The following is a 27,423-nucleotide window of genomic DNA, read 5'->3' on the forward strand; positions in this document are numbered from 1 at the left end:
ATAGATGAGAGATGGAAAGAGTATTTTTCAGAACTATTGAACCTAGAGGAAGTGGAAGACAAATGTGAAAATATTAGCCCAAGGCTCAATTTCTGCAATGAAATATTGGTAGAAGAAACAAGAGATGCTATTAAAAGAATGAAAAATGGGAAAAGCCCTGGAAGTGACGGTATATCTGTAGAAATGCTTAAAGGAAACAAAAATGCAATGGTCTGGTTGAATCTTTGATGTAGCCTGGTGTGAAGGTAGAGTTCCTGGAGACTGGGGGAAAGCTATAATATGTAAAGTACCCAAGAAAGGCAATAGAACAGAATGTAAGAACTGGAGAGGGATATCATTGTTATCACATGTGGAGAAAATTTATGAAAGAATACTTGAAAAAAGATTAATAGCAGTTGTGGAAGGGAAATTAGAGGAAGAACAATAAGGGTTCGGACCAGAATGAGGCACAACAGATGCAATTTTCACCTTAAAAATATTAGTGGAAAAGTGTTGGGAATGGAACCAACCAATATACATAGCATTTGTTGATTTAGAAAAGGCTTTTGACAGATTACCAAGAAAAATAATATGGGAAACATTAGAAGACCCAGCATATGGTGTGGACAGAACACTAATCAAAGCTATCAAAAGTTTGTACAGAAAATGTTTCAGTGCTGTCAGAACACAAACAAGAAAAGACAATTGGTTTGATGTAAATGTGGGAGTTAGACAAGGGGGGGTAATATCCCCACTGCTTTTTATACTCTTTATGGATTGATGTATGAAAGGACTAAGGCAAGGAGGAGTCACTACACTGGCTTACATGGATGATATTGCGATAGTTGCATACAAACCAAATGAACTGCAAAACACATTGAGTAAATGAAACAATGTGCTAAAGGCAGCAAAAATGAAAATTAATGTAGGCAAAACTGAAGTAATGATGATAGCAAGACGAAAAGAAGAGGTAGAGATATGGCTAGATGGTGAAATACTAAAACTAGTGGAAGAATTTGAATATCTGGGAGTGAAGGTAGATGAAAAGTGCCAAATGGAAAAATAAATTACAAATAGGATACAAAAGTACACAAATAACTTGAGAATACTTTATCCACTGATGAAAGAGGAAGTAATACCAAAAAAGGTAAAAACTACAATTTATCAAACCATATTAAGACCAGTGTTAACCTAATGATCTGAAACTTAGACATTGACAGAGAAGCTGAAGAGCAAAATACAAACAGCAGAAATGAGAGTGTTAAGATTAATAAAAGGTGTAACAAAATGTGATAGAATACAAAATGAAGTAATCAGAAGAGAGTTGGAAATAGAGAACATAATGGAGTTTGTAGAAAGAAGCCAATTAAGATGGTTTGGCCACGTCATGAGAATGAACAATCAACAGTACCCAGCCAAATACTACAGATGGTAGCCTCAAGCTAAGATAGGAAATGTAAATGACTGTACAGTACTGCAAGATGATTTAAATAAGATAAATAGATGGAGTAAATCTTGGGAAATGGAATTCAATTTAAGCAAATGTAAACCAATGGAGTTTAATAAGAGTAAGAAAAATAATACAATATCACTATGAGATGGATCATGTGATGTTACAGAAATCAAAAGAGGAAGTGGATTTGGGAGTAACAGTTACTGAAAATTTGACTCTGGACAGACACATTGATAAAATTACTAGAGAGATGATGAATTTGTTAAAAAGAGTAAGAAAGGTATTCTTATATTTGGATGAAGGAATGATAAAAAGTTGCTGATTTCCATGATAAGACCAAGACTGGAATATGCTGCAGTGGTGTGGTCTCCTCATACAAAAAGGAATATTATGAAATTAGAAAGAGTACAAAAAGCAGTCACTAAGGTAGTTCTAGAGTTGAATAAGTTGACCCATGAAGAGAGATTAAGAATATTGGAAATTCCTACCCTTAAAAATAGAAGAGAGAGAGAGGGTATTTAATAAACATCTATAGAATGAAAAATGGTATGGTAAATGTGGACAAAGAATGTTTTATAAATTTAGACACAGAGTACAAGGGGACATACCAAGAAGTTGGAGAAAGTTAACTGTAGAAGAGACATCAAAAAGTATAGTTTTCCTCATAGAAGTGTGAACAAATGGAATGAACTCAGTGAAGACGTTGTCAATGCCATAACTGTCCATACTTTCAAGACCAAACTGGATAGATATAGAGACAGGGTACTATGAGACTACTTCCCTCCCGTAAACCCCAACTACGTAAATACAACAAGGTAAACACACACACACACACACACACACACACACACACACACACACACACACACACACACACACACACACACACACACACACACACACACTGCACACATACATAATAGGTACTGACTGTTAGCTTTGATTGGTCTCCCCACATGAAGTACCAGAACACAAAGCACTTAATGCCAGTGTGTTTGAGGTCTGGGCTCTGCAGGACAGACACCTGATCCACTGTCAGCACCTCATCAGCTGTGCGGGATGTTGACAGGTAGTAGCCAGACCCTGTGGTGTGGTCACTCACTGGACCAATCCCAACAGAGGTGAGAGTGCCCTGAAAACATGGATGGTGATTAGGGCTTGTACAAACTGCTGGTAATAAACTGCATATACTATCTAAATTCAGGTTCATGTTTATAAAGATCATATATGTGGCTACTTTTGTTGTTCAGATTGTTTTTTTTCACAGATTTCAAACATTTGCACTTACCATTCAACACATTAATATTCCCTAACAAATACTAAAGAGATCTTTATTAGAAATTAATCCTTAATGAACTTCTATGTTTGGTTACATAAAGTGAAACTTACATCAAGAAATAAGGACAAGATCTGCAAGACTCAAAACTTTGCCAGAGTAGTTGTTTAGAGGCAGATATAGAGCATTTGATTTTCCTTTTATATGCAGCATTCAGTCATGTGGTGAATATCATTCACCTCATCTCACCACTTTTCCATACTCACAACACTCGGGTAATGCTAAGAAAGTGACTGCTTTCCCCTTTCCAACTACACCTAAGTTTTCACAAGTATATGCACAGGGATAATCTTCCCAAATAGAAACAATTCAATAAATGAATATAAAACCAGGAAAAATCCATACTACCCCTATTACCCTTGCCTCTCCATCTTTATCTGCTCTGTCCAATTTATGCTTATGACACATTCCATAATATGATGTGTATTTTTTGCTTATGATAGAATGGTTAAATTAATGTCTGCATTTGATGAGTTGCAGCAGTTCCTTCACCAAGTAGGTATTATACAACATATCTTCTTACACATGTAAATGCCTATCATCTAACCCTCACTCAAAATAGTTTATTTACTGCAGCACTCATCTTTCTTTTTTTTCTTGATCCTAAAAAAGACTTTTAAATACTGATTCTTGAGCCATATAGTAACTAGATTACAATTTTAATATCATCATATTTCTCCAACAAAGAACATAAAAGACATTAAGCTAGGATCAACATAACAAAAACTAACTTTTACAATGGTCCACGCAAAGCCATGTGGTGAAACATCCTTCCAGCCACAAAGAATGAACTCCAAGTCATCAAATGTGCATGAAAAGTCATAGCCTGGTGTTGGGGTTGGAATGGGAGTGGTGGTGGTTGGAGGCAGAGTGCCAATCTCTGCATAGTCGGGAAGAAAGACACATTGCGTATCCTCCCGCAGTTCAATGGCATCAACAGCAATTATTCCAGTCCCATCTTCTTCGGATGAACTTGTCTCAGCAATGATGGAAAGCTAAAACGTTAATATTGTATCAGGTTGATTGAGAAAATTAGTTATAGAGTCAAACTCATGTCAATACAACTGCAATAAGACTACACACCATGCCATACAAATTTGTTGGAGGGATGGACAGCTGGCCAGACTGCCATTCTGGGTTGTCAGACACTGTGCCATTTATCTGCCACATCACTGTGCCATAATACTGAGCATCTACGAGTTTTACGCTCAGTAATCCAACATTTGAACCCGACATGCAGAACCTAGGGAAGAGGGTAATTTTTATGACTCCATGGCTGGATTGAAGAAATACTGCCACTGAATTTTTTGTACAATATAAAACAAGATGATCTGGAATCCCTTACATTTTGAGTCCCACAGTGAAACAAATTGCATCTTCTTGCCTTTCTTTTCAACTTTGAGGTGGATAGAAAACTGTAATGGTGTTGTCTAAAAAGCAAAAGATAATGTGTGATACTTCTGTCATTACTAACCCCTTAAAGGGTTCCTGTGAAATATTAGTATAAAGGATGTAAAAAGAAGCATTTGACAAATAAGTAACTTCATATATAGCATATAAGATGGACAGAATAACCATGAAATGTGATAAAAATAGCTTACAATTTTTACTTTATTATAGTAAAATAGGTTTGTTCTCTAAGACTGGATGATCAGCAAAATAACTATACAACAAACATTACCATCCTTACCTATGATACTACATTCCCTCTTAAAAGATGCCAGTAGGATGGATGTGATATATATCCTCTCCTCAGTAATAATCTGGTCACAAGTAGTTGTTCACTTGTACTAAATGAACCATCCATTTTCATACCTCCTTTGCCATGATATTCCCCTAAGAGATCTAAGTTCAAAATGGCAAACAAATAAGAGATATTGTACTTTAATAAGTCTCACCAAAAGGAAATGCAAGATGTTGCTGTAGTGTCAAAAAGCTGCGACGTTATAATTGCCTGATCTCCAGGAGACGCTGGCAGCCCAGGCCGTAGTGCAATGAAGTACCCTTCATTCCCTGTGGACCAATAATATTGTCAGTGATGGTGCCAGTGTACTCTGCCCCATAATATTATATTCAGGTTAATCCTTTCATAAATGTAGACAAACAAACTTTCATGAGATCCTGCTCCTACTAGTAAATTTGAGTAAATATGTATCATAAAAACTTTTTTCTTTTTTATTTATGCTTAGGTCTTATGAGTATGAAATAAAGAAAATATCAATTGACAAAACATGAACACAATGTAGTGCAGTAAAGAGAAATGGCAATATACAAGATGAAAAACGATGATATTCCAGTGAAATTTTTCATCAAATTTTAGAAATCAGACAGCATCAAGAATCCACTTTAGTCATCTAAATCTTCCTTCACATCTACTTAAGTAATAGTATCTTAAATAATTGTTATGACCTAATTCAGTTTACAAATGTCATTCACTCTTGTGAAAACTTCTTGTCCCTGAGTCAAATAACATTCCAGTGTTGTAGTAGTAAAGTCTAGCAATACTTCACTTTTACCAAAATAACAATTTTCTGACTAAAGCTACAATAAAGTGCACATTCTAAATGACTAATACAGTCCACTTACGATCAGAATGATCTTCCAGTCCATCCAAATTATGATGGAAGAGCCAGTTCAAGTCATCCTCCTTATTTTGTGTCCAGAGGCACAAGTCTTCATTGTCAAAGGTACATGTCACAGGCATTGAACATGACTCTGGGCTGACCTTGACATCATCAACAGCAATGGTGCCCCAAGTTTCCTCTCCTGTTATGACTTCAAACACCACCTATATTGGATAACAACATTTTGTGAGCAATTATGTTCCTGCAAAATAACATCTTGGAAATGTCATAAATTACCTGGATCACCATTTATTTACCAGACTTGTTAATTTGTAGGCAGTTTCATGCTTTCTGAAAGCTTGATTTTCAGACTTCCCATAAAAATCTGACTATTTGCATGTTAGAAACACTTCTTCATGATGAGTTTTCAAACATGACTTAACAAAATGAAGAAACCAACAACAATAATCTTTGTAAATCATAAATCCTTGTTATCTGCACTTGCTGTAGTCAAAATCATCCTTCCATGTTTCCCAGCTATCTTTTTGTGAGGCTGCTATCCTGAAAAATCCTATCATAGTTATCTCCATAGTGTGAGAGAAGGTGGATTAAGATTCTTATACTCTGATGACAAACACATGCAAGTACATAGGAGAGCAAGAAATAACTATTACTGCCTATGAAAAAAATATCCACTCTTCACAAATCAGTGAGCATATCCTTTGTAATAGTTTAAGTATTCTTGTGATTAGAAAATTTGTTATGGCAAAAGTGACCCAGAAAAATGGGTTACATAGGCCTTTCAATTATCAATAACCTGACATTGTATTAAAGCTCAGAACAACATAGAGCTTGAATGAATACACTCATTGATGCCTGCCAGTGACATCCTGAGATGGTGGCATGGATTCCAGTGCTGGTCTTTGACATTAGGGAAGAAAAATGGTAATGAATCCTATAGTCCTTTGCACTTCTGTATCATTCCTATCAGAGGTCAAAAAACATAAGAAAACATTTTTTGATTGGGGAATATAGGTATTTCTTTGGTGGCTATCCCTTGCAGGAAGCTCCAGAAAAAAGCAGACTTCAAACCCCATGTACAAGAATTATGATTACATTCTAAATAACATATCAAAACCTTATATAGAATAAGTAAAACATACATACATCAAAATATAATTCCTTCTTGGTAGAGATGGAGAAAGATGCTCCACGCCAGGTGAGGTGGAAGTCATCATTCTTTGATGTCCATGCTGAGGCAAGCATTTCTTCATTCTGATAAGCTGAGACCTAGTGGACAATAAATGACCAATCAAATTGTGCATATAAGAATTCTTTGCAGCCTAACACTGTTGAATCATTTGATGATTGACAGAGAGAAAGGAAATTTTAGTGAAAGACCTTCCAAAATTGCACCAGGAAAATAAAATGTTAAAATGTGAAATTTAAGTTTCACAATCAGGACTAAGTAGCTTACCGTCAGTAAGCCAGTCTTAGGTTCAGAGATGTAAAGCCAGAAGGTGATGCAGTAAGGCTCAGACACAGGCATGATTTTAGGAGTCCTCATATGAGCTACTTGGTTGTTCCCAGCATAGGCTACATCAATGTACATTGAGTGGCCTGAAAAGTGTCAAACAGACTTCATTATAACAAACAGAAAGTCACAACAGACACATCAGTAACACTTCACAAATGATAACTATTGTGTTTTAATACAATTTACATATTATTGAAAAGAATAGATTTATAGTGTATGCAAGAATATTAATAAAATTATGGTTTGATGAAATGAGAAAAATTAAACCTGAATAGAAAAGAACAGAAAGAAATATACCAGCACCAAGATGCAACCTGGTGCTAAATCACATTAGTGCATACCATAATCACTGCCCAGAGTGTGGTCATTGAACGGGTTTCCAGTGCCCCAAGTCCATACGCTGCTGTCCTCCGGCAGAGAAGTAACAAACTGACATTTGTCATCGGTCTCAAAGTCACACCAGAATGTGCCATTGACATAACCTTCAGGAAGGAAGAAAGGTGCATGTACTCTAAGTAATAATGCAAATCACAATACTGACAGGGCTTTGATTGCTGATTATTAGATATATTTCAAAATTCATAAACTTCAAGATTTCAAACTCTCCATCTATAGGGTAACTTAAGTGTCACTTTCTTTGAATATATTTATGATATATCTAAATCTTTCATTTGATTCTATTATGTACAATTTTAACCTGTTTTAATTTTTAAGGCTAAACAGCTTTTGACTCGTAAGAAATTTAAATCTTGGGATTATTTCCCTGTTATAATGGTAGCTCTGAATGAAGTCTCTCATTAATCAACACAGTAAAAGAACCTGTAGTCTGAATTTTTTCCTTTCTCAGTGACTAAAACCAGCAGGTGCAGCAGCCCACCTGTATTCCAAGCTAACCTGGAGATCATAAACATTCAACATCTTTTCAACAGATAAAGAAAAGAATAACACCTTCTGTGCACTGCTGATATTCCATCTGGATATTGGTGAAAGCCATGGATCCATTAAAGACATCATTGACCAGGCCAATGACAGCCACACGGTGGGCTCCCTTCACACTGATCTCTACATGGGAGGTCCTCCATGCCCCTCCACTGCTTCCTTTCTCTATCATAAGGTAGCTCATCATGTAGCCTTCTTTCCTGAAGACCAAAAACATAAGAAGCTCATAATTCATCTTTCTTAAAGCCTATGTATTGAGAAAAATTACTCTAGAGATGACGTAATAAAAATCTGGAGTGATGACTGTTTCTTCCAGTTGTCTGATAAGAATCATGATTCAAGTATTATTCCTGAGGTTAATGTTTCACAGTATTTGACAGAATTTGCTTATACTTGTCTACATGAGAATTTAACAATTAACATTCTCAATTATGTACTTCATATCAATCATGTAAGCATACTGGTAGTGTATTCCTAAAAGATGTACATGCTGTTTCTGTAATTATCATTTTCTAGAGACAATTTCTTCCTGGAGACTGACTCACATCTCTAAAGCAACACCAGATTGTGCATCCTCTTGGGACTGCACAGCCCTTAAATTATGAAAAGTTATTTCCTAGAGACAATTTCTTCCTGGAGACTAACTCACGTTTCTAAAGCAACACCAAACTGTACATCCTCTTGGGACTGCACAGCCCATGAGAGGGAGAAGCAGTAGGTGGCTCCACCAGAGATGTGGAACAAAGGACTCCTCAGCTCAGCCTTCTCAGTCACAAAGTATCTTTCACTGTATTTCTGCATGTTTGAATCTGTCTCCACTGCCGTGCGGGAGTCTCTATCATACTTCAGCACCATTTGGTGTTGGACACCTATGGTATAAAAGTTTTCAGTTAAAAATCAATGCATTTAAGAAATGGGTTATGTACCTTTTTGTAAAAGCTTGCAAGAAAATTACCAAGTGTTGTTCAAATATTTTTTTAATGTATATGAAACTGATCAAGATCTACAAGAGAAACCAAAAGAATAAAAAATTAATTTAATTTCTGCCTTTAAAAAGAATGTAGTTCATGGGTTACTACATGGAAAGAAAAAAATAGCTTCCCTAAAAGGACAGCTTGGTTTGAATACATACTGTCATGAATCCAGGAAACTGGTTCTTCGTGGTCTATATTCTCCCATCCACACTGATCAACTTCAAAGGTGCAAGAAATGCTCTGGGTGAAAGGAATGGGAAATCTTTAATCAAAAACCTTCATTGAAAAATATTATTAATTTAATGCACCACCCTGAGATGGTTGGCACACCAGGAGAGAATGGGAAGCAGTAAGATGGCAAAGACATGTAAGGATGAAACACAACCTGGAAAAGAGAGAGAGAGAGAGAGAGAGAGAGAGAGAGAGAGAGAGAGAGAGAGAGAGAGAGAGAGAGAGAGAGAGAGAGAGAGAGAGAGAGAGAGAGAGAGAGAGAGAGAGAGAGAGAGAGAGAGAGAGAGAGAGAGAGAGAGAGAGAGAGAGAGAGAGAGAGAGAGTGTTACATCAAGCAAGAATGAGGTACATGGATAGTGAGACTGGAGATTTCTGGAAGGAGTTCTTTGTAAAAAGATTTCATATAAAGGCAAGATCAAATCTTGCTAAAAATCTGAAAAGTCAGCTGTTGTACAATCAGTAACCGATTTCTGCTAAGCTTGTGCAATAAAGGGAGAGAGAGGAAATATTCAAACATGATTAAGAATGTTAATGAATGCATACATGCACCTTGTCTAAGCTACCCTTCCATAAAATAGTTGACATCTTGGCACAATCTTTAGAGTGCCAAAGTACCAAAGACCTATGTACTGATATGCCAGAAACAGTATATGAGAATGCAGCAGTATTAACTTTGTATGCATGGAAATTTTGTTAATGTAAAATGCAAATCAATACCGTTGGGGCTGGAGTGGTCGTTGTGGTCGTGTCTACTTGTGGCAAGACTGGGCAACTGCCATGAAATACAGTAAAGTTGAAGTCATCAACTGCAATAGCATCCCATTCTGTATTTCTTTCTCCAATGATCAAAACCTGTAAAGGAGCCACAGCAGTATTACCCACATGTCTTATCAATGTTACAGTGACACAGATATGTACCCATATGGATGAATTATTGGACTACAATAATGCTTAACTTAAGACCTGTATTTCATATTCCCATCTTAATCAACAAAAACTTTTCAGCAAGGGTAATAAACCTGGCTAGCACTATTCCTATATAACTTTTCACATATTCTCCATTTTTACATACAACACATAATGAACAACACCTGAGGACCATATGTACCTGGTAGGCCTTAGCACTGAAAAAATCCTTTGCCTTGACATGCACTTGTCCTTCCTTCCACTGCCTGCTGCCATCACTCTGGTGCCAAATCTCCTTCTGGGAGAAGCCCTCAGCCTCTAACTCTATTGCCAGGTTAACATCACTTCCCTACATCAGGAATGAATGTATAAACATCATGACATTGTCATTGTTTTACATTGTGGTTTCACTTCAAAACTTAGTCAAAAACAGTAATATGTACTTATATGTATCATGTATTGCTTCATGAGAAGGTGATTTAAAATTGATTTCTCATCATTAGCTTGAAGTATAGTGTACCTCAAGATAGAACCAGAAGTGAAAGCAGAGATCATTATTCTCTTCTGGGACAAACATTTGACTCTGCAGTGTTGCTTTGCCTGTTTCAGCAAACATGGAGTCAGCATACAGGTACATAGCTGTGGGAGAAAAGTGCTTTTATCTTCTTAACAGTTCTATTCTTTAGTTTCTTTGTAGCTCATTATCCATGAGAAAGAAAAATGGCTACATCTTAATGCCAAGGGAGAGAGAGAGAGAGAGAGAGAGAGAGAGAGGAGAGAGAGAGGAGAGAGAGAGAGAGAGAGAGAGAGAGAGAGAGAGAGAGAGAGAGAGAGAGAGAGAGAGAGAGAGAGAGAGAGAGAGAGAGAGAGAGAGAGAGAGAGAGAGAGAGAGAGAGAGAGAGAGAATTCAATGTGTCAAGTTAAGTTCTAACCTTCACGGTCTCCATTGTGATCTGTGTCTGGAGCATCAAGGTCAGCACCAGTGGCACCTGAACCCACTAACCAGGCTGTCTCATTGGCCAGTCCCTCCCCAGACAATACATTCTGCCATCCACATGTTCCATATTCAAAAGTGCAACTTCCTGTCAACAAAATTATAAAAATAAATTTCATACATTTGAAACAATGGCACATGAAACTAACACAAGAAAACAAAAAAAATTAGTACTACATAAGATTATGTTAACTGTATATGAAATTTTCAGATTTTGTCTTATGTCACCATTCTGTATTTCCACCTTCCTATGACTTAAATTCCTTCAAGAGGGAGGTTTCAAGACACTTATTCATCAATTTTTGACCACTGCTTTGACCCTTTTATGGGACTGGCATTTCAGTGGGCATTTTTTTTTATTGGATTTCTGTTGCCCTTGGCCAGTGTCCTTCCTACATAAAAAAAAATAAATAAATAAAAAAAATCACTGTAATAAGTTTGCTCATACCACTGACAGTTATGGTATGTCACATTATGTTTTTTTTTACTTAATATAACATTTAAAGAAAAAATTTCATGCAGAAATGAAACAAAAAAAGAAGACAGACCTAGAGTGTCACAGGGCAGCATGGTGATCTTGATGTCATCCACGGCCATGGAGGAGTGGTCTTCCCTCTTGCCCTGCCAAGCCTCCCACAACACCTGCACTGACTGCTGGTCCCCAGCAGGGATGGGCACTGAGGCTGACAGCCAGGTATCAATGTAACTGGCTGGGGAGATAAAGGCAATTGGCAGATCAAGGATCAAACATTACTAGCCAATGGATTAGTCATACTAAAAACTTTTGTGACTATAAAAAAGTAATACAGACATCTCATTATTAAATTAATCAGGTTTTAGGGATGATATGATGTATAAGACTTACCTTTCTCTTGCCACAGGTGATCTCCTAGATGTCCAGATATGTTAGCATAGACATAGAGACTGTCAACATTGGTGGCACCATTGTGCACATACCAGAAGGAAACACACATTGGGGTGTCTTGGGGCTGGGATATCCAAGGTGTTCTGAGACTACCCACTCTACCCTCAGTGTTGCTGGGCACCAATGCTGCCTCCATATAATGGCCTGACAACATTAATCACAGACTTAGATGGCAAACATTTCCCTAATTTCACAGCAGAGTATTTTTTACAATTATACATAGCCTAAAACTACTACAGTAAAATCCCTCTTATCCGGCATCAACAGGACCGCCGACATGCCGGATACTTGAATAGAAGTGAAATTATGTCCACAATCACCACCCTACACTCACGCATCTTACCATAACAAAGATCAGCTGATCTTAATCAGCAGCTGATCTGATCAGTTGCTTAAGTGTAAGCACAACATGCTTCCTCTTTTCTACAGCTTTAGGCATGATGAAGGCGTCAGGCGATAAACAGTGCACACGCGGGACTGAGTCACTGAGTAAACACAGTGCAGTGGGCCGCAGGTGGCGTGAAGCAGTGCACTCTGGTGGCGAGGGGACAAAGTATGCCTCGCGCGGGAATTTTAATCGATTTTATGAGTACAGATTGATTTTTTATTGATTCTAAGGCTCGGGGAAAAATGTGCCAGATACTTGAAGCTGCCGGATACTCGAATGCCGGATGAGAGGGATTTTACTGTATTATGTGCAAAGGGTATGGAATTTGGAGGTAAAATGAATATGACGACAGTAAGCAATGTAGCTAGAGCACCAAAACCAAGGAATAGTGTTTGGCTGTGTGCTGCATGCAAGAGGAGAGTGGGTAATATTTTTATCCTACGCACTGTATGTGGTGACTGGACTAAGAATAATGTAAATGATTTTGCTACCATTGTGTGGGATGAGAAACAAACACTGGAGTCAAGAATTCAAAACAGTACACCAATAAATTTTCTAATCTGGATGAGATGGACCAAAGCAAGAGTTAGGAGTGGATGAAAGACATTCAGAAAGTTATCATCCTTTTAACAATATGAAACTTTTCATGAAAGATGCTATTTTATGAGCGTGAATAGTCTTTGATGGTGAATCTTGCCTTGTTGAGGATGATGATGTGCAATGACAACTCACCATAGCCAGTCTGATAGGTGTGATCAGCAGGTATATGAGGAGTCTGTGAATTATTTTGGTTCTGAACAGGAGAGAACCACATCCAGTCATTTAGACCTGGGTCAGTGCTAAACCCACACAGATCAGGATATTCAAAGTCACACCCTGAAATAAAAGTCATTCACTGAGCCAAAACATGTGGAGTATACAAGGATGAGTGAATGGTGAAATGCTGACCGTAGCAAGATATAAGAGAAATATCACATATAGATTGAGATGCATATAGCAGATGATATTTGGATATGTTGAAATTATTGGTTTATGTGAAAACTGTACCTAATGAAACATGAAGTATAAAACAATGACAAAGTTTTGAGTGCATATGCAAGAAGTGACTGTCCATTCCTTAATACCTGAGAGAAATGCTAAGGATAAAAGGATGAAAAGAAGTCTTACTTACACCAACCATCAGGAAAGACATGACTGCAAGTATCAGCAGCCACAAGAATGTCATCAATGCCAAGAACACCATCATTCTGCTGTCCAGTCACAGCTACAAATTCCACCTGTAAAAATATAACTACTTCACAGAAACATCTTAAACTTATAGCACACATTAAACACATAGGCCATTCAGGATGGATCATATGCACAAAATCACAAACACTGCCTTTAGCATAGTTACAATTCTGGAAAGTAGAACACACATTTTTCATTTAATTACAATACTTGAATACAAATGGTAATCAGTGTTAGCTTTAGGAATTACGTAAGTAAGAGAGATAAGAGAAGGAATCTATCAAGTGCTTACCAGTGTGGAGCCGTCCAGAGGTATAAGTAGATCTGCTGTGATCCAAACATTGCCTGAAGCCTCAGAGCGAGCCCAAATTACTTCACTTGCACCAGCATCTTCAGACCTAAAAACCAATAATCATGCAGACTTAGTAAACCAAGGCAAACTCAATATTTCATAACTGTTAATGGAAAAAAGTAAGTAAAATTAATTCTGTAATCTCTTCAGTTTCACACAGGGCATTTGATGAAGATTATTATGTCATACAAACACTTCACATAACCACCAGAACTCACGTGAACATGATGGAGAGGTTGCCACGGTTCACTGCTCCAATCATATACCAGAAGGAGAGGCATGAAGGGCCTTCATGAACCTCAAGATGTGGGAGGGCAGCTCGACCTTCCTCCCCTTCCATACTCAAGAAACTTAAGCACATATAATCTGCAACATTAGGTACAGATGCAAATTATTTTCGTCAGTATGAATTATCTTTTGTTCCAAACAGACACTTGTAAAACAGAGAGAAAAAAAGAACCTTAAATAAATTAGAGTGAACATACTGTATCTTGATCCTTTATGTAAAGAAACAGAAAGCAGTTTCTAGAAAGCTCTTCAGATGTTCATAATTAACCCAATTTGGAATTCAAAACCTCATATCTCAAAAATCTCTTCTGTGTTTTTTTTTTTTATGTAGTAAATCAGTATGGTGTGGACCTTTTTCTTTTTTCTCTCTTTTTAGCCCCTTTGCTTGAAATAGACTTTGCAAACAAAAAAAGAAAAAAACCTACCATGATTGTGTTGTGTTGTGTTGGCATATTCTGTGAGGAACCAGTCTCCTTCCCCTGACATGGTGAGTCCACATTTGTCTTTGGTGAAGTCACAGCTCCACAGCACATTTGGGGAAGGAGTGGAGGAGCTTGATGGACCTTCTGTCACTGGATTTTGAGGTTTTTTAGGACATTCAATCTTCTTCTTGAACGAAAAGTCATCCAGGGCAATCACAGACTTGTCTGAGGTGCGTGTGCCTCGAATGTACAGCTGTGGATATGGAAAGTTCCTAATTTTAAGATCTCCATAAGGTTTCAATTAAAATATTGAAGACTAACCACAATGTCAGTGTGATAGGATTCTTATATGACTATACCATTACAGTCTGGCATGTAAAATAAATCTGATGAACAATGAAGTAAAAAATTTCCTCACCTGATAGGCCACTTCTATGAAAATTAATTCTGTGGCTTTGACTCGCACCTGGCCTTGAGCCCAGCTGTCCGTCATACTGGCCACCCACACCTCCTTCTCCTTGCCACTGTCAGCCACAACACTGATGGCCAACTTGTCATCTGCTTCACCCTTGTAATGAAAATATATACAGTACTTTAAAGCTTCATGTACATAATGCATAGACTCATAAATTACACACCTGATTCCAAATAAATAAAATATTGAAAGATTTCTTATCTCTTGCACATCTAAGGCAAGATTTAGAGATGTAGCATTCATTTTGTGTCACTTTGTGATGCATTTAATCTGAACTTATAATCTGGTACCCCTTCACTAAATAATCATTTAAGATAAGAGGTAATAAAGGTAAATTGCTTTAGGATCACAGTTTTCAAGTCATACAAATAACCTTGCTTTGGGGACTAGCAGTCAAGTGGGCCTTTTTTTTAATCTTTTTGTTGCCTTTGGCTAGGGTCCCTCTCACATAAAAAAAAAAAAAAATAAATAAAATAGAATAGGTAAATAAAATACAAAAGATGTTCCACAATTATGTAAGTTGGTGAGATAGTGTCAAATGACTACAGTTGACTTATACAAACATGAAGCTTGTTTTCATGAATGAAGTGACACTCAACTAAATTATGTAATGTTTCATTGTAATATAGGCTTGGTATCAAAGAAATGCGGTAAAATACAATATTGTGATATTGTAATAACAACTTTGTATTTATGCCATTTAGTGCTAGATAAATTCATCATCAAAATTACACTGCATGCAACTGTATAAGTTTTTTTCTTTTTCTTCCTCAATGAAAGCCTGATGGCAACTCAGGCAATGTCTGAAAACCCCTTCTTACCTGAATGTAGAACCAAAAGGAGAAACAAAAGTCGTTGTGCTGCTCAGGAACCAACACCTGACTCTCCAGCACAGCCGTCCCTGTCTCCACCCCATCAACATAGAGGAACTTGCCTGGAAGGAAGAACTGTGCCATTATGAGAAGTTTTCCAGAACCATGAGTTATATAAAAAGGTTAAGAAATACAATGTAAACTACCTGGAATGTAATTTTCATATAACCATGCAACAACTTGTAAATATCAGGTTCATTAAATAAAAATACTTAAACTTACAATACACAAAAGCCAGATAAAATATTAATGAGTATTCAGAGTTCAATATTTTAAAATGAACATAACTAAAATAACAGCACCTTAATATGAACTCTTTTTTATCTAATCTTTCATCACAGGGAAAAACACTTTACTTTACAGGAGTAGCAGCATTAAACATTACCTGAAGTGTCATTATAATGGTCAGTCTCAGGACCCGCATCATTGAGGTGATCTTCACCAGAACCCTGAAGCCAGTCATTTGTATCCTCAGTCACATTCACATTTTCAAACAAGTTCTGCCAGCCACAGGTGCCAGTCTCAAACGTACAGCTGCCTGAGGGAGGACAAGCCAAGACATAGTGATTCATAAGTACTCTACACAAATATATATATATAAAAAAAAAAAAGGAATTATTTATTATAAGCTGTGGAAATAAAGCTCAATGAGAGAGAGAGAGAGAGAGAGAGAGAGAGAGAGAGAGAGAGAGAGAGAGAGAGAGAGAGAGAGAGAGAGAGAGAGAGAGAGAGAGAGAGAGAGAGAGAGAGAGAGAGAGAGAGTGTTAAAAGGATGGAATACTTTGAGAAGCTGGTGAACGTAGAGAATTAACAAACAACAGCAATATATATTATGGGTATGAAAGAATGCATGAATAAGGTGAGAGAAAGAGATGAAGAGGATCGGATATCTCAAAGTCTGAAACACTGTAGATCACAGCAAAGGAAGACAATAATACAATATGTGGCCAAAGTTTTGTACCTATGGAGGGACACTCCTGAGCAGAAAGCTTCACATCATCAATGGCAATGACTCCATCCTGACTCTCTGACTGCTGGTATGCCTCCCATTCCACCTGGAAGTTCATGAAGCCTGATGGAATGGGGATGTTTGCCTCCAGCCAGGACAGGTGGTGTTCATCTGTGGCAGAAATAATATATGTAAGTGCCACCTTCGATCACACTTTCACCATCAACACAAATCTTTACGTTATCAAATTTTACTAGACCAATAATACTATTAAATGCTTCAAAATATTCAAGATACTATTATGTGCAGACTATACAGAAATTGTAAGATTACACTGGTAGTGGTATATGTATGGAATTCAGTCTACATATTTGTTCCATGTTTCAATGAAAAAATAGGTAAAATGAAAATAATGAGCATGACAAATTTTTTTTTAAATGAAAGCATACACACAAGGAAACATTAACCATATAAAACTCGGTTCAAGGCACTCACTTTTCTCTTTCCAAATGGCTGAAGGAAAGACATCCATGCCATGCTTGACATACACAGATAGGGAGTCTTTATTGGAGTGGCCATTGTGCATGTACCAGAAGGAGAAGCACTGAGGTTGGTGTTCCTCAAGGGAAAACTTGTGTGTCTGCACTCTGCTCACCACACCACTCTTTGAGGAATTCAGGGGGACAGCCAAGTACTTTCCTGGAGGATGTGTGATGCAGTCTTACATCAATATATCTTGAAAATGTAGTTGTGCTAAGCATTATCAATCACACTTGTTGAATTATGGGCTCCTAATATGTCATGAAGCTCAAAACAGTGATCTCTATATAACAATAGATAATTCAAAGTATAACAGCTGCACTTTTCTAGATGTGAGTTCTAATTAACATGACAGTAAACATGATCACCATTCTGGGAAACTGATGAGCACAAACAATCAGACAATTATTGCTGAGGAGAGATACTGATTCCCATCTCTTTTCTAAATAAGGAGAAACACAAGTCTCACCATAACCACTGTTGTATGTGTGGTCTTGATCTGGGTGTGTGAAATTAGCTTCAGGATCATTGTAGTATGTCCAGATCCACTTCCCTAGCTTGTCCTCTAAGGTGAAGCCACACAGGTCTTCTTCAAAATCACACCAGACTGGAAGGAAAGAGTGCATTATGAAATTAAGGGTGCTCAAAAGTTCATTGGTAAAGCTTTAGTAGACAGGTCCATACATTCTGTAATGTGATTGGTAGGAAAAGGAAGATTTGCTTTGATTAGCGAAGCCTAATGTCACATAGTGAAACCAAAGTACCTGCCTCATCGGCATTGTTCAGTTCAGTTGGTATTTTGGGATACTGGCTTTGAAACGGCACCCCAATTTTTTTTTTTTTCTGCTGTTGCTGCTGTTGCTGTCTTATTAAATGTATCCTTTTTTTTCAGAGTGATGTTATAATGTTCTTGTATTCTTGTTGTTTATCATCTCTATCAAAGAGTAAGAATTTTTCCAGTGTGTTTGTGTAATAGGGTTGTTGAAGGAGTTTTGTAGTGTTTCTAATGTCTTGTAACTTTGGGCAGTATAGCAGAAAATGTTCTAGGTTTTATTTGTCATAGTTACATAGAGGGCAGCTAGTTTCTTTTATTTCTGCGTTTTCTCCTCCATCCTAACTCCATGGTATTATGTTGTTCTAGCCTTTAACAGCAAGCCAGATGGTAAGATCTTGTTCTAAATTGCTGTCTCCATCTTGATTTAATTTTTATACATTTTGTATATAGTTAAACTGTATTTAGTTTCTAATTCTGTCCCACTCCTTGATTTTGTTGCTTATCTCTTCTTTTCTCATTTCTCTTATTTTATTGATATTTATATTTATTTCTAACATATATGTCTTAACTGTTTTTATCCATGGATCTTTCAAGGTACCACTATATTTTCAAATATTGCTTTTAGTAAAGTATTGTTATCTTGCATATTGTGTCTTACATACTTGAGTTTGGTCTTCATGTCTCTTGTTGTGTGAGATGATGCTCCTATTTCTCTTCTCATTGCACTGATTAGGGTATAGATTGGAGGATTCATTATGTATCTATATGCTCTGTTTTCTGCTTTTTGTAGTGTATTTTTATTTATTTATTTATTTTTGTATAGTGTACAATACAAATTTCTCACTCAACATTATTAATGGTAGAACAACACTTTTCCAATATGTTGTTCCTATGATAACTTTATTGCAGCTTCTTCTTGTGGTGGATGGTAACATGTTTGCATATCTGTTTGCTTCTTGTATAATATTCTTATGTTCAAGCAGAAAGTTTCTCTTGTTCTTTATATTTGCTCCTAAATACTTTAATTGATGAGTGACTTTTATTTATTCAGTTTTAAGTAGTACTGTTGGAGTTAAATATCAGTATGTTGCTTTTTCTTTATTTAGTTGCAATCCACAGTCATCTGCTACTTCTATTAACTTTATATTTGGTTTAGCATTTTCTTCATTGGTTACGAGGAGCATTGTTGTTCTTAGTGAAGGTAGGGTCTTTCTAACAGCACCTTCATATATATATATATATATATATATATATATATATATATATATATATATATATATATATATATATATATATATATATATATATATATATATATATATATATATATATATATATATATATATATATATATATATATATATATATATATATATATATATATATATATATATATATATATATATATATATATTTTTTTTTTTTTTTTTTTTTTTTTTTTTTTTTTTTTTTCGTACAATTTTAGGTTTTTAGGTTCATCTTGTATTCACTGTATTCTCTTAATTTTCTTTACTTTCAGGTTTGCTTCATCTCCTAGTTACTGCTTTTTCTTAGTTTTCTTCACTTTTAGGTTTTCTTTGTACATCTTGAGATTTTCATTGTTGGTTCCCGATTTCTCTTAGCCTTGTTTTTTTCTCTTTTTTTGCCTTAAAATTTGCGATGTAATACAAGACGGATCACATCACTGTAGCATAGCCATGTGTGATCCCAAAACAAAACAAAAATCTGGGTGGGGTGGGTGGGCGGATATTCCCTGTTTGTTGACTGTTTTTTAGAGATTTCCCAAAAAAGCGAGGTTTTCTCCTTAGACTTCTGCGTTTCCCAAATTTGGCCTATTTAGGCTTTTCCCACACTAAAACTTCGCTTTCCCACAAGCTTGCTCGTTCTGGAGATGGCCAACAATAGACTACATAAGGAACCGCTATCGGTAAGATTTATAAAATTAACTAGTAGCATAACAAGTAGAACAGTGATTTTCAAACTGTGCACCGCGATTGTCTCCCCAGTGCGCACTGTAATTTTCATGGATAGGTATACACTACACTGACTGTAGAATTGGTGTGCCATCAAAGTCCAAGATAAATCACTAGTGCCCCACCAAGCAATAAAGTTTGAGAACCTCTGTGGTAGAGAGACTGTAATGGCCTGATTGAGGTGGTAGAAAGTCTAATAGTGTTAAAGACGCAGAAAATAAACTGCATAATTGTAGTCGCCTGATATTCTGCAGACTGTTTCAGCACAGTATTTTATCTGTTCTCTACTAGTGGGCAACACTATCACATTCACGTACTAAGTAAAATACCTTGGAGGCGCCGCTAGAGGGCAGCAGAGAACTGTACTTACACCTCTCCGTGATGTCAGTGGGAGGGATGGTGTCGCAAGAACCCTCCTTCAGGTTGATCTCGTCCAGCCTCAGGTCAGACATCAGGTTGCCGCCCCGTACGCCCTCAAACAAAACCTGCGGAACATCAACGATTTCCTTGTACTGTATGTAACAAACATTTCCTGAACATTATGAACTTGGTGTTTTATTTATTCTCAAGATCAATTTAGCATTTCTGTGATAACCAGACACTATGCTTCATCCTGAAAAAAAAAACTCAAATACGTCTTGCCAAAGCGTGCGCGGGTGCGAACACACACACACACACACACACACACACACACACACACACACACACGAAATAACCTTATTCTACATGTAATCAATTTGAATGCCATAAATTTGCCTTCACGCGAGACTCACTGAGACAGAAGTGTTGAGATCAAGGTGTATGTAGGCAGCCTTCCACTGCGGCCCCTCAGGCCAGCCCCGCGTCCACACAGCCACGGCGGGATCCTCTCCCTCCCTACAAAACAGAAGAAAACCAGCGTCAGGCTTGGCACATTCAGAACTATTTGTTATATATTAACAGAAACATTGACGGCTTTTGTCTGTTCCTGCGCAAGGAGAACATCTCAGAAAATTTAGCCTATCTCGTTCTGATGTAAATAACTGAATTAGCGAAAAAAAAAAAAAAAATGCAATGAAATGAAAAAAGAAAAAAATAAATACATAAATAAATAAATAAGAAAATAATAATGATGATAATAATAATAATAATAATAATAATAATAATAATAATAATAATAATAATAATAATAATAATAATAATAATGATAATAATAATAATAATAATAATAATAATCATCATAATAATAATAATAATAATAATAATAATAATAATAATAATATAACAATAACAATAATAATAATAATAACAATAATAATAATAATAATAATAATAATAATAATAATAATAATATAACAATAATAATAATAATAATAATAATAATAATAATAATAATAATAATAACAAATAATAATAATAGTAATAATAATAATAATAATAATAATAATAATAATAATAATAATAATAATAATAATAATAATAGCCTGTCTGTCACCTTTATCTTTCCCTGTTCTTTCACAGAACAGAATGGATAGCGGAGAACGATAAATACAATACGGAGAGAGAGAGAGAGAGAGAGAGAGAGAGAGAGAGAGAGAGAGAGAGAGAGAGAGAGAGAGAGAGAGAGAGAGAGAGAGAGAGAGAGAGAGAGAGAGAGAGAGAGAGAGTATTTTGGGATACTAACTCTGAATACCATCTGTTCCCTAAACTACACTACATGATTCAGTACAAGACTTCATAACCATCTCTACAGCTGCAGCATATCTCGCTGAGGAACGAGGGACACTACCACGTCCAGTTACCTGAGGAGGACAGTGAGCTGGCCTGGCTCGGCGCCGTCCAGGTAGTAGTAGAAGGTGAGGCAGCGAGGGGAGTCCGAGGGAGGGAGCGCAGGTGACAGCAGGCCAGCCCTCTCCCCTGCGGCCATGCCAGGTGCCAGCGCGACGCTCCAAGAATCTTACGTAGAAAACAAAGAAGATATTCTAACCAAGATTTTATCATTTGGTGACACTACAGAAACAGAAAAGGAAGCAAAAAAAAAAAAAAAAAAAATAGCCAAACTGTGGAACAAAAGACAAAAATCATTATGTACAAAAAAAAAAAAAAAAAGTTATCGAAGAGAGAAAGGCAAGCAGTTACAAAGGCATATCCCGGCCTACTACTACTATTGCTACCACTACTACTACTAAAAGAGAGAATAAGATTGCACGGAAATGCACTCCCAAAATATTACAGCGTCTTATCCCGATTATTTTCACTGTTCATGCTAGTCATTCATCTATAACTTTCAAGATTTATTTTTGTACGACAGTCTCTAAAAAACGTACTGATGTAAACAATCAAGATGAAATTAACCTCATATTCCTATTTCTTGATGTCCATCCAAATAATTAATTACAACTCGACCACAACAGTAAAATGGTTGAAAGATTTTAGTGGAGCTGAGTATTTATTTATTTTTTTTATTTATTTTTTTTTTTTAAGGCATTTTCTTAATCTTAATGATAGGGAAAAAAATCAAGAGGACTCGATCAATAATTTTGTGGCATTTAAAAACAGTTCCCATGAGAGCCCCACACATTTCAAAATACAGGCTAAGATTTCAAGATATTTCAAGCACCAACATGACTTTAAATCTTAACTAGACTCATTGATTTCACTACTTTACACTATATTAACTTTAACAGTATTAGAAAAAAAAAAAAAATGAGCCCTCCATATTTCAAAATACAGGCCACTATTACAAGATATTTCAAACGCCTTAACTAGACTCGTTGATTTCATTACGTACATTGACTTTAGTAACATAAAAAATAAATAAATAAAAAAAAATAAATAAAATAAATATATAGATAAATAAATAAATAAAATAAACTAACGCAGTATGGAAGAAGCAAAATATGATCTGATTTAGGATTACTGTTGTGTTTGTAGAAATGTATAGACCGTTACTTGTGTGGCAATGGCCTGGGTAGTAAGTTTGTCACATTATATTCAATTATTAGTTTTTTCACGCGTGATAGAAGCTGACTAAAGGTACGAAGAAAAACAAATCCAGCTATTTTGGCGATTCTAAGTAATGAAAGGTAAAAAGGGACTAAAGGGATTCCATTTTACTGCACTGCATCACTATTCAGTCACATTCTCTCATACATTCTCTACTACTACTAGTAGTATTGATAAACAGTTGAGCCAATACCATCCACGCAGGCCAATGCGTATGACCAAGGCTGTCAATGTTATCTGGACGGCTTAAGGGTTGCTGGATTATATCACTGCTCTGTCTTGTTCTCCTTCACTTAGTTTATTAATTTCAGTATATAGTGCAGCAATACTCTCGTGAAGATTAATACCTAACAGGTATAAACATGGACATTGCCTGGTATTACTAAACATCTAATATCCACTAATGGTAATCAATCAATCAGTCAGTCAATAAATATAAGTAAAATGAAGTATAACAGAAAGAAATAGATTTACCCCTTGCTATCTTTTCTCAGTGAACTATTGGGAATCAATCCAGTAATGAAATAATAAACATCCTTCATTACTAACAGTAATGGGATCCTAAAAAAAATAGTTACAAAGAAATTAACACTCATTTCACGGCATTTTTTACGCTCGTGTGTGTTTGTGTGTGTGTGTGTGTGTGTGTGTGTGTGTGTGTGTGTGTGTGTGATATATATATATATATATATATATATATATATATATATATATATATATATATATATATATATATATATATATATATATATATATATATATATATATATATATATATATATATATATATATATATATATATATATAATCACATCTTTTCCGTTTTGTTAGCAAATATCAAACTATTTTTCTTTTCTTCATTTCTTTTTAATCAGCCAGACTTCTGATTGAGTTTAATTGGCTGTTTCAAGTAATTACTGACTAATATCAACATGTTTCTATCTAATGAGACATGATAGACAAAAATGTGATATCTTAGACAAATTTCTTAGATAAAATTTCTATTTTTCTTATAACTGGAATTGCTTTGAGGATTCACTGATGCGGAATTAGTGGATAAAATGCGTCGCTTACTGTGTTGTCATTGCACTCATCATTAGGGGTTGTGTTGAGGAAACATCCAGATGACGAAATGTTCCTTATATTTGTTGGGATTTGCCGTTCCTTCACTAACAAATTTTAAAAGATTTCTTTAGAGGGACGAGTCAATGTGAAAAAAAAAGTCCTGTGTGTTTGCCCTTAGTGTGGAATTGACTCACTTAGACTCATTTAAGTAAAATCAATGAGAGAAATGTCGCATGTTATTATCATCATTTGTTCTTTCTTTATTTGTTTCTTTGATGATGCTATTAGCGGCTCTCCTGGAGAAGAATTAGTGTAAACTACGTGTAATTTATTCTGATATTATTTATTCTATTAATGAAGGGGATAATTTTGTTGTTTTATCTATTCACCTTTTTTTTTTTTCTCGATTTTTTTAATTTACCGTACTGTGTGGATGAACTGGAGAAAGGCTTAAGCAAAAATACGATGTATTTGACCATTAACAAAACAGATTTTGGAGGTTACAATGAAGAAATATTAAGAGTAAAAATATGTAATGTTTTCTGGTATCTATTATATTATTCAACCGTTGGTATGAGGATGGTATCTTGATCCTTATTAAGATATTCTAATGAAAGCCAGATCATGTGAAACTAGAGACGTCTTAACACTGAGTATTGCTAGACACAGTACGTGAGTCACTGGTTGCAATAAGAGGTAGTCACTAAACTGGACAAAACAATCTAATCTTATCCCAGGATTGAGAATGAGGGAAGGTTACCGCATCCCGGGGGTTAAGGATTAAAAGGTTCTCTATTCGCCGCACAATCACCGACCTTGCGTCTCGGGTACTGGGTCTATCGTGTCGACACGCTCCCAGGAACCCTCCAGGGTGTCCACGGGGGTCAGCCCACACATGTCTTCCTGGAAGTCACAGTGCCAGAGGGTGAGAGGCGCCGGGCTGGTGGTGGGGGAGTCCTCAGCAGGGACATGAAGGTCACACACTACCGCGCCTGCTGCAGGAGACAATGAGGGTTAGGAGTGCTTGGCTTGCCCGTCGTGCGCTCGCCGAAAAGAATAACTCCTTCAGGTGTTTATATTCAAGCGACTTCAAATTTTCATTTTTCTGGTCTTCTTTCACTATTTTTGCTTTCTCTTTTAACAACGCGCTCGACTCACCCCAGAGGACAGAGAGCGCGAGGAGCAAGGGTAAGGGGCACATTTTAGCTCTCTCCGCCCGCATGGTGACGGAGCAGCGCCGGAAAAACTCTCCTTCACTAAGCAATTTTCTTGTTTCGTATCCACTGCAACAAATTCTCACAAAGCAGCCAAAGTCAAGATTCACGTCAGCGCGCGAGGACAGCAGAGGCGCGGCGCGGCGTGACGAGAAGTGACGGCAAGCGGGATCGAACACTATAGGTTGGGTTTTATCTCTCTCCTGCTGGTGGGGGGTGGCGGTTATCGCTGCTGCTGCTGGAATAAAGGAGAGATAGTGGAACAATACCGTGGGCGGGAGGAGGATTATCTGTTATTTACTTGGTGGCTGTAGTGGTTTATTTGTGAGGTTATTATGTACTATATCTCTGATTCACGTCCGTGTCACGATATACATTTTTTATTGCATGATTTTCAGACGAAGCAAGTTAATATAGTTGCCACGGTGACATGAAATTGTTTTACGTGTAGCAAAGAAACTGTATCAGTGGATGGTCATATATAAAGGGACAAGAAGGGGAGGTGGTGACGTAAGATATGCGTCAGAATGGTTACTGTGTTCCAAGTATAAGCCGCTTCCGCCACGAGGCTCCAGAGAGCACTGGACGTCACTAAGCATTTATTAATTTTGGAGGAGTAACAAATTCATGTAGATATTAATTGTATACTGCAGAGTTTAAGAAAATAAGAACATAAGAACATAAAAACAAAGGACAGCTTAAAAAAAGTCACTAGGTCTACGTACACGTGGCAGGCCCTGTACGAAACATGTTTATCTACTCGTATTTTCAGCTGTCATTCTCATCCATAAACCTGTCTAGTCTTTTCTTTCAAGCATCCTTAATGCTGATGAGGAATTATCTTACGACTGGCTGCTCCTTCCCACGTGACCATTGTGGACTTCCCCATGACTCATTCTGCGCGCGTGAAACAACACTGCTTCACACAGGCGTACAAACACATCCCTCACAAAGACAGAGCCGCCACTTTGCCTCCATTATAACAAAACATCACAAGCAAACAGATGCAAGCGTCACTATCGCTAACAGTGAAGGGACGAGCAGAGGTGGCATCACAACACCCGTGCTGGACATAGCAAGCGGCATGACAGACACTTGATGACTTTGTGACGCCTTCGTGGCGTGGACCACTATGAGGTTCTCCTTGCCTCGCCCCATCCTGAAAGTTGTATTCGAGCAATCTCCGTAACCTCTCCTGCTCTTGAAGTCTTGGCCAAGAGTCCCGTGGTCCAGTGTACAGCCTCCCCTGGCCCTTTTCAGTCTGCATGACTTTGTGTGGTCTCTTAGATCTTCCCCCCGTGGTCCTCGAGGTGGCCAGGTCCCCGTGGTCCCCGTGGTCCCGGCGGTAATGTTTCCCCGTCAGTTTCCCCGGCGCGTTCCACAAGTCGCAACGGGTGTGTTTAGTGTGTCAATAATCTCTATGTTCTTTTTCTGGGAGAGTTTGAGCTTACCTGTCCGTTCAGCTGTCACTCGTCCGGGTTCCGCTGGCTGGCCACCGTCCGTTTGTTTGTTGGATTCTTGGTGCCGCGTCTGTCTGTCACTCAGCCTCCATGATTCATTGGATATTTCACCAGCAGCTCAAATTCTTCCATTTGTTTTCATTCCAGGATAAAAGCGCTGCTCAAGTAATTGAAAGTGATGAGTCTCCATGGGTCCTCCAGAGCAGGGTGGACAGTGCGCCGCGTCCAGCCTCCGGGGTAGCGCTAAGGACGCCTTTGCCGCCTCGGCGGGCTAGAAAACCGCCCCTGTGGACGTGGTGGTCAGTGGCGGACTGCTCTCTCAGGCGTCGAGTGCTACTTTGTCAATGGCTTCCCTCTCCTGTCTTGTATGTCTAGTTGGGTTGTTTCATGTCGTCGTGGAGTTGGCTCAACAGGTCCTCGTGAGGCCAGTGTTTGTCATCGGCTGATTACTGATATATCGCGGCGTGGCGGACCTCAGTCGCGCCCGCCAGCCAGGGCACGATTCGTGAGTCTTCGTTTTGCAGCCTTCACCTGCCCGCCGCCCTGTCCGCGGTGACTCAGGCGACCCCAGTGGCTGCCACGGGCCTTGCACTCCGT

General features: G+C 37.4%; 1 protein-coding gene across 1 annotated transcript in view; it reads right to left on the reverse strand.

The window, feature by feature from the left end:
- Positions 1–25,531, reverse strand: part of LOC135090723 (MAM and LDL-receptor class A domain-containing protein 2-like) — a 106,691-nt gene extending 81,160 nt beyond the window's left edge. The window contains exons 1-33 of the mRNA XM_063987746.1: positions 25,311–25,531; positions 24,968–25,147; positions 21,884–22,037; positions 20,876–20,978; positions 20,473–20,587; positions 17,824–17,961; positions 17,310–17,513; positions 16,827–16,985; positions 16,251–16,403; positions 15,815–15,927; positions 14,937–15,086; positions 14,522–14,771; positions 14,027–14,174; positions 13,749–13,854; positions 13,398–13,503; positions 12,959–13,102; positions 11,779–11,982; positions 11,462–11,623; positions 10,852–11,001; positions 10,440–10,558; positions 10,122–10,268; positions 9,731–9,865; positions 8,941–9,022; positions 8,458–8,677; positions 7,818–8,008; positions 7,211–7,351; positions 6,810–6,952; positions 6,500–6,622; positions 5,355–5,556; positions 4,667–4,781; positions 3,852–4,011; positions 3,500–3,763; positions 2,364–2,564 (exon numbers count right to left, since the gene is read on the reverse strand). Of these exons, the coding sequence (XP_063843816.1) occupies positions 2,364–2,564; positions 3,500–3,763; positions 3,852–4,011; positions 4,667–4,781; positions 5,355–5,556; positions 6,500–6,622; positions 6,810–6,952; positions 7,211–7,351; positions 7,818–8,008; positions 8,458–8,677; positions 8,941–9,022; positions 9,731–9,865; positions 10,122–10,268; positions 10,440–10,558; positions 10,852–11,001; positions 11,462–11,623; positions 11,779–11,982; positions 12,959–13,102; positions 13,398–13,503; positions 13,749–13,854; positions 14,027–14,174; positions 14,522–14,771; positions 14,937–15,086; positions 15,815–15,927; positions 16,251–16,403; positions 16,827–16,985; positions 17,310–17,513; positions 17,824–17,961; positions 20,473–20,587; positions 20,876–20,978; positions 21,884–22,037; positions 24,968–25,147; positions 25,311–25,374 (5,046 nt within the window). The 5' untranslated portion in view covers positions 25,375–25,531. The remainder of the gene's footprint in view (positions 1–2,363; positions 2,565–3,499; positions 3,764–3,851; positions 4,012–4,666; positions 4,782–5,354; positions 5,557–6,499; positions 6,623–6,809; positions 6,953–7,210; positions 7,352–7,817; positions 8,009–8,457; positions 8,678–8,940; positions 9,023–9,730; positions 9,866–10,121; positions 10,269–10,439; positions 10,559–10,851; positions 11,002–11,461; positions 11,624–11,778; positions 11,983–12,958; positions 13,103–13,397; positions 13,504–13,748; positions 13,855–14,026; positions 14,175–14,521; positions 14,772–14,936; positions 15,087–15,814; positions 15,928–16,250; positions 16,404–16,826; positions 16,986–17,309; positions 17,514–17,823; positions 17,962–20,472; positions 20,588–20,875; positions 20,979–21,883; positions 22,038–24,967; positions 25,148–25,310) is intronic.
- Between the last annotated feature and the right edge of the window lie 1,892 nt (positions 25,532–27,423).

Source organism: Scylla paramamosain, chromosome 35 (genome assembly GCF_035594125.1).
Source record: "Scylla paramamosain isolate STU-SP2022 chromosome 35, ASM3559412v1, whole genome shotgun sequence".
Lineage (NCBI taxonomy): Eukaryota > Metazoa > Arthropoda > Malacostraca > Decapoda > Portunidae > Scylla > Scylla paramamosain.